We start from the raw sequence: 13,555 nt of genomic DNA, 5'->3' as shown, positions 1-13,555 counted from the left end.
CCTGGGCGAGCTCAGCTCTCACACACGTGACCAGGAGGACGTGCCAGGGCCAGGCGAAAACTTCCCCTTAGTGGTTACGGGCCACAGCGTTGGTCAGACAAAGGCCTAAGACATGAAGCCACCAAAGAGCCACGGGGACCAACACTACCTTCCTCTTTCCCTTAGGAAAAGTGCACACAAATCAGGGCATGCATAGCCCCCTTCCACCCCAACAGACTGAAATGCAGACGGAGTGATGCCATGACTTTGAAGTCAGTGAAACCTGGGTCACATCCCAGCTCGCACAACCCACCCCCCCCAACCGCTAGCTCTGTGACCTTGTCTAAGTCCCTCGACCTTCTGAGCTCCAGGGTCGTCATCTGTATATTGAAAAAATCATGCTTTTATTCTTCCATTCAGTACGTATTTATTGAATATCTACTATGTGCCAGGCACTGCTGGGGATACAACGATAAGAACCATAGGCCCTGTCCCTTATGGAGGAAACTGTCATTAGCTGAACAGTTCGGCAAACAAACATAGCCTTGCAAGCTGTGTTATGTGCTATTAAGGAGCGATAAGGGTATTGTGTGTGGTGGGGGGGGTGCAGTTATGATGTGATCCAGTTGAAGAGGCCAGGGGCAGCCTCTCTGAGGAGGTGACGCTTGGCGTGGTCTGGTCTGGCAACGGGTAGTAGCTAATCAGCCGACATGTGTCTCAGGCAGAGGAAATGGCACGTGCAAAGGCCCTGTGGCTGGCGGAAGTAGGTTGAATAGGAAGGGTTAAAAGGCCAGGGTGACTGAGTCAGAGAGATCACAAGGAGCAAGAAGAGGGAGATGAGACTGGACAGGTGGGTGGGAACTTTGTTCACCAAGTTAAGGAAGAGGTTAAGACATTGTAAACATTGTATCTATTTCCTTGAGGGATTTTGAAGTGACGTGACCAGCCTGTCAACAAAGATGACCACGGCTGCAGCACGGGGACTGAACGGCAGGATGGCACGTGGGGATGTGGGCGATCCCATCAGGAGGCTGTGCCAGGCACAACAGTGGTCCCTCAAAGGTATCCTCATCCTTGGCACTTGTGAATATTATTAATTACACGGAGAAAAAGAAGTAAAGATGCATATGGAATTTAGGTTACTCATCACGGACCTTAAAATAGGGAGATTAGCCTGGATTATCCAAGTGGGCCCGATGTAATCCCATGAGCTCAGACAGTGGGTCAGAGAGCTGGGACTTTGGAAGCGCTCATTTTGCCCTTGCGAGCTTTGAAGGCGGAAGAAGTATTGTTTACCTCATTTCGTAATTGAAGGAAAGGAATTTCTCAGACATGAAGTGATCTACTCAACACTAAGCATTATTAAATATTATAGCCAGGGCTTACATCTAATTCCCTGGACTACGGATGCTCTCTCCATTTCTGGGGAGTCTGGGGAACTCTCAGGGGGGGCCCAGGTTAGGGCCTGACTTTGTCTAATTTCAGCCTCGTCTGCTTCACCCCATGTGCCCCCCAGCCAGAACAAACTGTCCCTTACCATCTTCCTTTATTTCAAGTCATAGTGATAGAAAAGAAAGGGGGTTTTGTCATTGGGCTCATGATGTCGGAGGGCGTGGACGTTTAGACTTGCCGAACGTTGGAGATAAAAAGTGCCGAGGAATCACCCAAAAGATGCAACTCCCATCTTTTGGCTGATGGAAAAATCGAGACCCAAGGAAGGGAAGTATTTTGCCCAAGCCTCCTCCATTTCCCCCTGCACGTGAGAAACGGAGCTAGAGCCTGAGTTGCTGGATCCCCAGAGCAATGGTCCTTCCGTTGTATCCTGGACCGTTCCTGTGTCTTCCCGGAAACTTCGGTTGGAGTTGGAATGAATTTTCCCCCAAAAGGAGGTGCTTTTTAAATAAATGGAACTCCGTGCTCTTACGACTCCAGCCGGAAGGACTGCTGTTTGTTCAGCTCTGATGTGGATTCCTCTGCCCTCGCCTTCCCCGGAGAAGTGAACTCATTTGGATAGAACTGTTTCTGTGCGAAAATGTTATTCTCTGCTGAAAAATAAGTTCACAAATGAACTTTAGGGGACCCCTTTTGCACACGGGCACCGCCTGGACTATCGCTCTGGCCTCTCCGCCTGGCAGTCTGGAAGCGTTTCTGCCTGGAGATCCCGCCTTCCCCCTTCTGTGCTGGTGGGAACCTGCTGTCCAAATGTTTGTCCATCCACGAAACTGAAGCAAGACCTTTGGAGCCACACAGGACTGAATTTTCATTTGGACCCAGGGCTCATACATGTAAACTCTAGCAAATGGTGGGAAAGGGGTGTAACAGAGCCTGAACCCATGAGGAACCTAAGGGACTGTGACCTGGAACTTGATCTTCATCAATAGGCAACTGAGATTCAAATTCAGCGTCCCCAAGTACACGGTACGTGCTGGTCACCTCCAAGTACGCCTCTCGCTTGACTCTCATAGCATGATTTTTTTTAATGTTTATTTATTTTTGGGGGGAGGCGAGGGGCAGAGAGAGAGAAGGAGACACAGAATGGGAAGCAGGCTCCAGGCTCCGAGCTGTCAGCACAGAGGCCGACGCGGGGCTCGAACCCACAAACCATGAGATTGTGACCCGAGCCGAAGTCAGACACTTCACCGACTGAGCCACCCAGGCGCCCCCCATATGACTCCACTTCTAACTGGCAGAGGCCCTGGCCAGGCTAGGACCAGTCTTTGTGGTTCTATTTCAACCTGCACCAGTCCTTAGCCCGTACCGATCAGTGTGGTCAGGTGAGCAGGCAAAACACAGCAGAAAATGAAAAGACAGAAGGGAAGGGTCTGGCTGTCTTCTGTCTGTTCATCTGTGCACATTGACTGGGTTCGTTCCTCAAGCATGTCTCCCATTTTTCTGTATCCATTGGCCTACCCATTTATCTGTTCATCATGTCTGTATCCTTCTCTGTGTATGACCATGGACAGAAGATGGTTGGAAACATAACGGGATCTCCGTCAGCCAGCTCAAGCTGCTCTAACAAAAACACCATAGACTGGGGAGCTTAAACGATACACATTTCTCATAGCTCTGGAGGCTGGATGTCCGAGATCTGGGTGCCATCATGGTGGGGTTTTGTTGGGAGACCCCTTCTTGGCTATAGAAAACCACCCTCCTGATGTGTCCTCGCACGGCAGGGAGACATCTCTCTCCTATCTCTCCTTACAAGGCACTTACCCCCTTCATGAGGTCTCTACCCTAATGACCTTAACAGCCCTCAATGGCCCCACCCCCAATACCATAGAAGGGGGGATTAGGGCATCAACATCTGAATTGGGCGTGGACACACCCATTCGGTCCATGGCAGTTACCTACATATAAATTAAATGAGGACTGAAAGGAAAAAAAAGTAGAGATGGAAAACAGAGCCACGAATGAGGCGAGTGCCACCGTGCATTTCACGGGGTCCTGCTCAGCAGGGGTGGAACAGAAACGTGAATCTGCAACTCCTACCTACAGAAGGACCCGAGCAATTATACGGCCCAGAGTATAAATAAGGGAAGAACAACCCAGCTGTTGGGAAGACGCTCATCTATTCCTGACAATGAGTCTGAACTGTAGGGTCATCACCCACGAGCAGCAGCTGATACGCGTGTGGTGTGTTCTTGTTTTACACGGCATATTATCTCGCCATTCTTACGTCGCCTCTGAGGAAACCATTTCAGCGTTTCCCTCTCTTCACAGATGAGACTACTGAGGCTAGAATTCTGCGTCGAAGGCCACACAGCTCTAGTGGGAGAACGGAGGTTCAAACCCAAGTTCGTGTCTGGGGTCCGCCGTGACTATTCCCCGTGTGGCGCACAGGCTCCGAAGGCTGGACTTCCAATTCTGCGTTAGAATTTTGGAAAGCAGCAGACAAACAGTTGGGGGGGGGGGGGAGGAGATTATTCATTTTCTTCTTAATTTTGAGAGAAATTACCGGTGGAAAGACACGAGTTTGCCGTTTTTTGTTCTTGTGCTTATGTTTAATCTCTGAAATCAAACCAGACCCTTGGAGGGTTCAGAGTTCCCCTGGCAGTAGAACGTATTTTGTATTCGATGTGAAACTTGGTCTTTAATCGGGATCAAAAGCATTGTGGATTTAAACTGCTCTTGGCCTTCCAGGCCGGCCTCGTGAATCTGAAGTGAGTGGAGCCATTGTGCCCAGCGCGTGCTCGTGCTCCAGGAGGAATTTGAGTTGGATGGTCCAGAGCATCTGTATCCAAGTTGCATGATTCTTTAGAGGCATGCTGTAATATTCCACAGGAGCTGAAATGGGACCAGTAGCTGGATTCCCAGAAGTGTGTCTGTTGAAATCGGGACTGAAGTAAGGACCACATTAAGCAGTGTATAGATGAAGAACCCCATCTTCGTGCCCCACTTTCCCAACAAAGATCCAGACTTGGCGGGGGTGGGAAGTGGGGAGGGGGAACCCCTTAACCCACGTCTGCCGCCTTTCCCAGGGCTTGTCATAGGAAACTCTATCCCTCTTACTCCAGCTGTGGTTCCAGGATACTAGAAAAGTCCTCCCCAAATTTATCCTTCTGGTTTTTCTCATTTAGTTAATGATACCATCATCTACCTAGGCACCCAGGCCGGGGACTTCAGTCGCCCTCGAAATCTCCCTCTTCGCCCCCCCAGCCAATCCAAATCACTCACCACTCCCGCCACGAGGAGGGGCTCTCAGCCACCCCTCCCTCTTCAGCCCCCCCCCCGCCCTCTCCTTGGCTCACCTCCTGACCATCCTTTGCTGGAAGGGCCTTTACATTTTTTTTAAGTTTATTTATTTATTTTGAGAGAGACAGAGACAGCACAAACCGGGGAGGCACAGAGAGAGAGAGAGAGAGAGAGAGAGAGAATCCCAAGCAGGCTCCATCCTGTCAGCGCAGAGCCCGACGCAGAGGTCGAACCCACAAACCGTGAGATCGTGACCTGACCCGAAACCAAGAGTTGGACGCTTGACCGACTGAGCCACCCAGGCACCCCTGGAAGAGCCTTTAAACTCACTCCTCTGCCTCCGATATCAGACGTCAGAATGACCCTGTAAGACACAGGTCTGCTTCTCCCACTCCCTGGGGCTCCCACTGTGCCCACCGACTGCTCTCAGACTGTGTCCTCTGGAACCTCAGGGTTCTGCAGCCAAGACAGGGACTCTGGGCCCCTTCCCTGGTACGACTGAAACAGTTCCTGTTCTGTCTGGTCACGTATGGCCTCCCACAGGATTTTGTTTGAGGAGGGCTTTTCTCTAAAGGAGAAAGTGGCCCCACGGTCCCCGCGCCTCCTGACCGTGGACCTATCGAGGGCCCCTCATGGCCCCTCGTAGTGACTGTTCTCCCGTCACGGGGGCCTCCCCCAAATAAACACACGATGCCTTTGTTTCTTTGAACTTGCTCTCTTCCCTGCTTGGGAAGGCCTTTCTCCCTCCTCTCTTCTCCAAGAGCCCCCTTATCCTTCAGAAGCAGCTCAGATCTTCTGTGGATGGCACGGGATTCCTCGCATTCCCTGCAGGAAAGCTGTTGGCGCCCTCCTGTGCTCCCACGGGACCCTGGGCCTGTCCTGGTGGCCTCAGCCATGACACATTTTCCACCTGTCTTCTGGCCCAACCCCTGCTAGATTGCGAGTGACTCAAGGGCAAGGTTTACATTTTTATTCACCTCTGCACTCCCACTGCCTCCCTCAGTACATGACCCCCCCCCGAGAGAAACCCAATAAACAGTGATATCAAGTAACAAACACCACGAACTATCAGCCAATCAGCAACATGGACTGGAAAAGCTAAATGCGTCCAGTGGGTCGCAGGTAGGGTGACAGGGTGAGGGGTGACAGGACAAGGGAGACAGGCCAAAGGGGCTTCAAAGGCTGTCGACTCTGGGCTGCCGTAGTTGAACTTGGAACGTGTATGTTTTTGAGTATCACGTGAGTGTGATTTGAGGCCTACGTAAACGTGACGCGTCCCTTAGTGTGGGGGCCGGACCTCGGGGCTCCCCCTGGGGCTCCTGTAGGAAAAGGAGACAGTGCAGGCCCTGCTTCCTTAGGTGGGGGCCACACCGGCAGTCTCCCCAGCTCGTTTGTGTCCCCTTCCACCTGAATGCACTCCGTTAACGCTTACAACACAGCCGTCGGGTCTGGGGTTACTGTTACGCCCATTTTACAGATAGGAAAACAAACCTTGGGGCGCCTGGGTGGCTCCGTCGGTTAAGCGTCCGACTTCGGCCCAGGTCATGATCTCACAGTTCGTGAGTTCGAGCCCCGCGTCGGGCCCTGTGCTGACGGCTCGGAGCCCGGAGCCTGCTTAGGATTCTGTGTCTCCCTCTCTCTCTGCCCCTCCCCCTGCTCTCTCTTTCTCAAAAATAAATAAGCATTTAAAAAAAAGAAAAGAGGAAACAAGCCTTGTGCAGCGACAGCTAAGGAACTGTGCAGGCAGCCCTTAATGGCGTGCCTTCTGACCCCAACTTCCATCATTTCTCCACATGGCCCCACGTGTGCTTGGGGAAGGGGGAGAGGCGAACACAGAGAGAGGGAGGAGAGAGACTCACGACCTCGTCAGGTGCCCCAGGTAACCCAGACCTCACAGGCTCCGCAAACACGCTCAGAGAGAACTCACCACGTCCTCACCGCTGCTGCTTTCTCTTGAGATAGAAATACATAGCGTAAAATTCGCCCCGTTGAAGCGTATGGGCCAGTGGGTTTTCGTGCATTCACGAGGCTGTGCCGTCGGTCCCAGTGTCCCTTTCCAGGACGTTTCCAGTGCTTGATCTCTCACGTTTTTCTTTTTCAGATTCCAATGATGAAAGACCCTGGATGGATCAGAAACGTGTGGTCTTCAAACATTAATGTGAGTGAAGTTGCTGTGAATGGGCTAGTTTGCTTTTGCGTTTCAAGGATGAGAGAAGGTACTCTGACACACGGTGGCGCGTCGCACGGATGCGTGTCTCGTGACCAGCACTCCGCCCCTCCCCCGTGCTTGCTCTGCTGGCCCGCAGCTCCTTGGGAGCGGCTGAGATGTCTGGGACAGAGCTAACAGCGTTTTGGGTGGTTTCTAACCTCTTCTCCCTGAATCCCTCCTCCCTCAGGCACGGAAATGGTTTTGTCACCTCTGTGATTAAAAAGCATTCCGCGGCTCCCTAGTGCCAACAGGAAAAGGTCATATTGGTGCCCATGGCCGCCGGTTGGACGGTCCTCGTGGTGGGTGCGGTCACGTGTATCTAATAAAAGCCCTTGCAGCTGTCCCCAAGCCCCTTAAGCCCCTTCTGCAGATTCCGCGTCTTCCTCCTGCACCCTCTGACTCCTCTGTCGTCCTGCCTCGGTCCCACGGCCCTGTGCCTGGTCCCCAGGCCTCAGGCCGGGCCCTTTGGATCGTCCCCGTGACTGTATTTAGTGTTTTGCTTCCCACTCTGTCCACGGACGCTTCCTTGTGGATCTCCCGAGGCTGCAGGCTCAGCTGACCGAAGGCCCAGCTTCTCGGCTGCTCATGGGTCTGGCTCGCGGAGCCTTTGCTGCTGGGGAGGGAAATTTCGTGGTCCCCACCGACGCCCGCCTTCAACTCTTTCCTCATCGTGCCCTCGCCGTGCCCTGGAACTATATACCTTAAGCTTCAGCAACAGCGTACGACCTGCTTACATACCCCAGAGATCTTTTCCTGTGGAGGATGGACTCGAGGGGCTAAGTTTGGGGGTGGCCAGGCTCAAGAAAAGGCTGTTGGAATGATCCGGGGAAGAAGTGGTAAAGCCTGAACACGGCTTTGGCCCTCTGTGGGCTGTCCTAAGCCTTGGCCGTACAAAAACAAGGACGACCAGTCTAGAGAGGGACTCGGGAACAGAATGTGGACCGGGAGGATTTGCAAGGGGGCTCAGGAGGCCGGATGCGGTGTTGGCCAGAGTGAGAGATTCTCCCGGGGGGTGGACCCACAGGCCTCAGTTAAATGAATAGAGAAGGCCTTGCCCCACGGACTCTGTGAGGAGCGGTTCTGTTTCCGAGGGGACTGGCAGGGGACGGGGCCCAATCAGAGGCCAGGAATCCTGGCCAGTGGGCAGTTAGTGGCAGTTGAGCCCGCAGTGAGGGGAGCCATCCTCCATGGTGGAGAGAAGAGGCAGGAAGTCCTGGTAAGTGAGCCTCTCCTCCGGGCAGGCTGGCAGTCGCGAGGCAGTCCGAGGCCGCCTCCCGGGGCCGAGTCCCCATTCCAACAAGATAGGAGACAAGGGACAGCAGATGGGAAGGAGGAAGTTTCTGTCTCGGGGGAGGAGTGACAGAGAGTGTTGACCATCTAAGGCAGGGGAGCTGGATTAGGAGTTCAAGTCCTGGCCTCGGACCTGAGGCTCAGCCACAGGGTCCGGGCGTCATCGGGCACGTTCGCGTCCTACTCCGAGCTCCGGCACCTTGGGTGCACACGGGGGCTTCGTTCGGTCACAGACACGACGTGCTTGCTGTTGCCCGCAAGGCGTCGTGCGGAAGAGAAGAGGGGTGTGTGACTCAGCGCGGGCGGGTGGAGAGCTTAGACGCGATTCAGAAATATGCTCCGGAGGCAAAGTGCGTCTTCTGCAGCGTCTTGAAGGAGCCATCGGTTAGCCAGGCGTGGAGGGAGGCGGCAGCATGGTGAGCCTGGGGACCCCGGAGCATGTGGTGGGACCAGGGGAGCCGTGGCAGATGAAAACGGAGGAGAGGAGGAAGCAGGGGTGCCGATGGCGGGGGGGCCGCGTCTGCTTTCCCGAGGACCGTGAACGTTACCCTCCGGGTAATGATAATGGGGGCGGGGGGCATGGAAGGTCCTTAAGCAGGTGATGCCCCGTCAGATCTGCAGCCCCTTTAGAGGCTAGTCATGGGGTGGGCTTGGAAGCAGTGGGGGCCCGTGAGGAGTTCGTTATTGGCCTGCGGACCGTCTGAATGGAGGTGTCTAGAAGGTAGTTGGAAGTCTGGTCTGGAGCCGGGGGCGAGGTGTGGACTGGAGACATGGCACTCTGTGCGGCTGGCGCCTCCAAGGGGAGGCTCTGTGTGCCCGTCCTGTCCCTCTGGCTCTCTCTGTGCAAGTGTGCTAGGTGCCAGGGATTCCGTGATGAATGTGTCATAGTCAGTTTTTTTTGGTTCAAGGGCTCACCAACCAGTAGAAGAGGTAGCGGAATATGGAATGACACAGGGACAGCACCTGGTGCAACGGGCCATAACGGAGTCACGCGTGGCTCGTTAGGGCGGAGAAGCCTCTGCCTGCTTCTTCGTGGATCTGAGGGACGTCTGCGGGAAAGCTTCCCCACGAAGTCTAGTTCTCAGTTTGAATACCGTAGCCCTGGGCAACAGAAGCCCAAAGAAATACACCCTCACCAACGCACCTGCTGCCTCCACCGGCCCCCCTCCCCCCGCCTTCCCGACAGAGGTTCATTCAAGACAAAAGGCCTTGAATTCTGGAGGGACAGTTGAGCAATGAAATGTCCGCCCAAGCTGCTAAACCCATCTTGCTCCGGGAGGGGAGGGAGTGTGGTGGAACAGTGTGTTACGTGAAGCCTGGCTCCTCTTCCCTGTTGTGTTCACGACCAGCAGCATGTACTTGAAAATACCTCCCCCTTGGCCATCCTGTGCTTCGATTGCAATTCTTAGAAGAGCAGCAATTCTCAGAAACCCGGGTGACCCTGGCCCAGTTACTTGAGACTTGCTGCTTTGGGTTTGAAAAGTTGTCTTTCTTGCTGTCTGTAAGTTGTCAAAGGACTGGGTTTAAAATGCAGTCGTTTTGGAGGGAGCATATTGGGGGGGGGCGGGGCAGGGAGTGATTCTGTCCAGATTTAAATTTAGTTTTGAAAGCTTGTATCAAAGCACTGCAGGTACCCAGTTTCTAGAAAATCAACTAGCAAATACCAGCCACGGTAGAGGGTCACGGTCTCCTGGTCCTACCTCTGGTCTGTTTACCTGTCTCCACGTTATCCTGAGGCTTCCGCTCTGATGGAGGAGAATCTAGCTGATTCTCAGGGAGCAGGCGCAAAGGCATTCTTGTTTCTTGCGCTCTGCCGCTTATGTGTAATCTCACCCTGGTTTAGTTGGTTCTGTGCTCAGACTCTGCCTTTCTCATATACGGCATTCTTTTCCCCGATGTGTTCTTCCTGGGGGAGGTGTGTTTTTCCTGGATGCTTTTGCCTCATTAGGAGGAGAAATGTGTACTTTCCACTCTCTGCTCCCCCCTCCCCGTCCCCGGCCCCGACACACTGTCCTTAAGCTTTTACTTGATTCTATCACTTGGAAACCATCCCTTTCATTATTTTTAAGCCCATACTTACTTAACAATATCTTTGATGTGCCCTTTAAAAGGTGCGTTTAATATGTACTTAAATATTACTCAGCCATCGAAAAGAATGAAATCTTGCCGTTTGCAACGGTGGGGAGCTCGAATGTATTATGCTAAGCGACATAAGTCAATCAGAGAAAGACAAAAAAAAAGATTTCACTCATACGTGGAGTTTAAGAAACAAAACAGATGAACATATGGGGAGGGGAAGAGAAGAGAGGGAAACAAACCGCAAGAGAGTGTTAACGATAGACAACGAATTGAGGGGTGCTGGAGGGAGGTGGGTGGGGGAGGGTCTACATGGGTGATGGGCATTAAGGAGGGCACGTGCTGGGATGAGCACTGGGTATTGCAGGCAAGTGATGAATCACTGAATTCTGCTCCGGAAACCAGTATTGCACTGTCTGTTAACTAAAATTTAAATAAGAATTAATGCATATTTAAATTTTACATTTATACCAATACACATATAAATAAATATATTTTAAACATTTTAACACATTTCCGACATTTTAAGCCGTTTTCAACAGCCTTTAAAATATCAACTCGCTGTCATTGGGATCTGTTTTTTTCTATTTGGATGACCACGATTTTCATGTAGTTCGTTGGTTTTCTTCTTTATTTAACAGACCTTTGTATGGCACTTTATGTGACGGGTTCTTTCCTAAAAGCATTTCCCACACGGACTCGTTTAGCTTCTCACAGCAGCCCCGTGAGCTGGTCCTGTTATCGTCTCCGCGTGAGAGATGTTGAGCCCCTGGCCCAAGGTCACACAGCTAGTAAGTGGCGGGGTTGGGATCTGAAGCCACGCCTTCCGGCTGCAGAGACTTGGTTCCTAAGCACTATCACCGCTGCGTCCGAAAGAAGTTTTTCTTGTTGAGCCGTTTCTAATTCTCGTCGTTTACTCCCTGCACTGAGTCCCCTTAGCATGGCCTCTGCCTTCCCAGACTCGCTCTCTGTGCAGGGGCCCTTCTCCCGCTCGCTCTTAAATCCTGCATCAGAGCAGTTATGTCCGGAGGCCCTCACGAGGTCCGCTGTTACCCAGGTTCTTGTTTTCTTCTTTCTTAACTTATTCTTTACAAATAACCAAAAGCTGGAGGTCGTTTTTATGCGGCCTCCCAGAAAAGGGACACAGAAGACAAGTCTTCGAATCCTTGCATGTCTTGAACTCTTTTTAAATACGGTTTCCCGGGTGCCTGGGTGGCTCCGTTGGTTGAGTTGTCCTGACTCTTGATTTTGGCTTGGCTCGTGATCTCACGGTTTCTGAGTTCGAGCACCGCATCCGGCTCTGTGCTGGCAGGGTGGGGCCCGCTCGGGATTCTCTCTCCCTCGCGCTCTCTCTCTGCCCCTCTCCTCCTCGTGCGCGCTCTTTCTCTCTCTCAAAAATAAAAAAATAAACATTTTAAAAAATAACACACACAAAAAAATTTGGCTTCCCATTTGATGGTTTGGTTGGAATTAGAATTTGAGTCTGATAATAATGTTTCACAGAATGGTGAATGCATCGTTTCACTGACTTCCTTTTTTCTTTTTTAATGTTTAAAAAATATTCATTTATTTTTGAGAGAGAGAGAGAGACAGAAACAGAGCATGAGCGGGGCAGAGAGAGGGAGACGCAGAATCCAAAGCAGGCTCTAGGCTCCGAGCTGTCAGCACAGAGCCCGACGTGGGGCTGGAGCCCACGAACCGTGCGATCATGACCTGAGCCGCAGTCGGACGCTTAACTGACTGAGCCACCCTGGTGCCCTGACCCGCCATCATCTTTAAATTTCTTCAGGAGTGGAGTTTCCCCCCTCCTGTTTATCATTCTTTCTTTTTTATGTTGCTGCTTTTCCTCAAATGCCTAGTGATTTGTGGTTGTCTGTGTTTAGTTAGCATGGATGGAATAGGAAAGTTGCCTGGGAGCACCGATGGCTGGAGTTCCTTTGGAATAAAGAGCCAGGGAGCTGGGTGTGTCCCCGGGGGCCACGTGGCTCTGGCTCGGGCACCTGTTTGAGGTTCTCCTGGGCTGGCGGCCCCTTTTCTTCCTTGTCCAGCGCCGTTAACGGAGTTATTCTGCAGGTGCCCCATGACAGTCACTGTGTTCCCATCTAGAAATGCGCAGTGGTGTCTCTTACAGCCAATTGGTTTTTTGTTTTTGTTTTTGTTTTTTAGCAAGAACCATTACAACCCCACTCTGCAATATTTGTCCCGCATGGATTAGTGACAGGTACTAGCACAACCAGATGAAGCTATAGTGCAATTAATTAGAAACTTACAGAGAATGGTCATTTTCTGCTCGGTGAATTCTTCGATTTTATAGAGATATCCCAAGGCCCCTTTTTCATTTGCGAGTTGAAACCTTGTACGAATGTCTCATTTTAGTGTGTATTCACAATCCTCCCTTTTACCAATCCCTTTCCCCTCCCCAGTGGGCAACTTGTTCTGAATTTTGTGTGCTTGTTTTCCCTTGCTGGAGACACTGTCTATCTACTGGATCTTGGTCTCTTTGAGAACAGAGGCATCTCTTCATGGTTTCTCCCCACAGTGTATCACATGCTAAGCACTCAGAAATGGCTTGTTGCATAAATGAGTGCATTCTTGGGGACTCCCCTCCTGCTTCGTTCTTGATGAGGGTGTTGGCATTAACACTAATACGTGCTTCATTTCTTTTTATTAGGATGATTATATTTTTATTATTGCTGAGTTTTTATCATTCTTACTATGATGAATATGTGTTTGCAACCAGGCGTTATGACCCATGAAATGACATTTAAACATTTATTTAAAAATACTACTGAAGAATCACTGTATTGTACGCCTGAAACGAATATTACGTTGTATGTTAAGTAACTGGAATTTAAATAAAAACTTAAAAAAATATTTATGGAGCGGATATTGTGTGCCAGGCACTGTGCTGGATACTTAAACAGAAATGGTCTTTTCCTTCCTCCAGAGTCTGTCTGCTGAAGAGGGATTTTACAATAATTGTACACACAAATGGAACATTCTAACTCTGATAAATCCTCCAAATAAAAGACTTAGAGAGCAGTAAGAGTGTCTAGCAGGGACAACTGATATAGTTAGGGAGGTGAGTGATGGTTGAATTAGGTTAAAGAATAAGTGGGTAACCAGGTGAAGAGGTGAAAAGATTCCATGTAGAGGGAAGAGCATGTCCAAAGGTCCTGCGGTAGAAGGGAACAGGGCAAGCATAAAGGAATGGAAATGATCCGGTGTGGCTTGAGCTTGGCCTGCACGTAGAAAAGGGGAGCCAGGGCAGCAGTGACACTTGACGTGCGGTCAGATGTGTGATGCTGG

The 13,555-nt window shown here is 51.3% G+C and overlaps 1 protein-coding gene and 1 long non-coding RNA gene across 9 annotated transcripts in view; one reads left to right on the top strand and one right to left on the bottom strand.

Annotated features, from left to right (window-relative positions):
- Positions 1 to 13,555, top strand: part of LPIN1 (lipin 1) — a 129,822-nt gene that overhangs the window by 29,382 nt on the left and 86,885 nt on the right. For 7 of the 8 annotated variants that reach the window (XM_053201226.1, XM_053201224.1, XM_027077929.2 and 4 more), the window contains one exon: positions 6,773 to 6,829. In XM_053201226.1, coding sequence (XP_053057201.1) covers positions 6,779 to 6,829 — 51 coding nt within the window. In that variant the 5' untranslated portion in view covers positions 6,773 to 6,778. Of the gene's footprint in view, positions 1 to 6,772; positions 6,830 to 8,074; positions 8,097 to 13,555 lie in introns of those variants that run through there. The other variant, XM_053201230.1, reaches the window with a different exon arrangement.
- LOC128311313 (uncharacterized) lies at positions 348 to 7,979 on the bottom strand. Its single transcript, XR_008289681.1, has 3 exons — positions 7,619 to 7,979; positions 6,599 to 6,791; positions 348 to 4,301 (listed from the first exon to the last, which is right to left on the bottom strand). It is a non-coding gene; the product is annotated as an uncharacterized LOC128311313 (long non-coding RNA).

Source organism: Acinonyx jubatus, chromosome A3 (genome assembly GCF_027475565.1).
Source record: "Acinonyx jubatus isolate Ajub_Pintada_27869175 chromosome A3, VMU_Ajub_asm_v1.0, whole genome shotgun sequence".
Taxonomy (NCBI): Eukaryota; Metazoa; Chordata; class Mammalia; order Carnivora; family Felidae; genus Acinonyx; species Acinonyx jubatus.
This window is presented reverse-complemented; position numbering and strand designations above follow the sequence as displayed.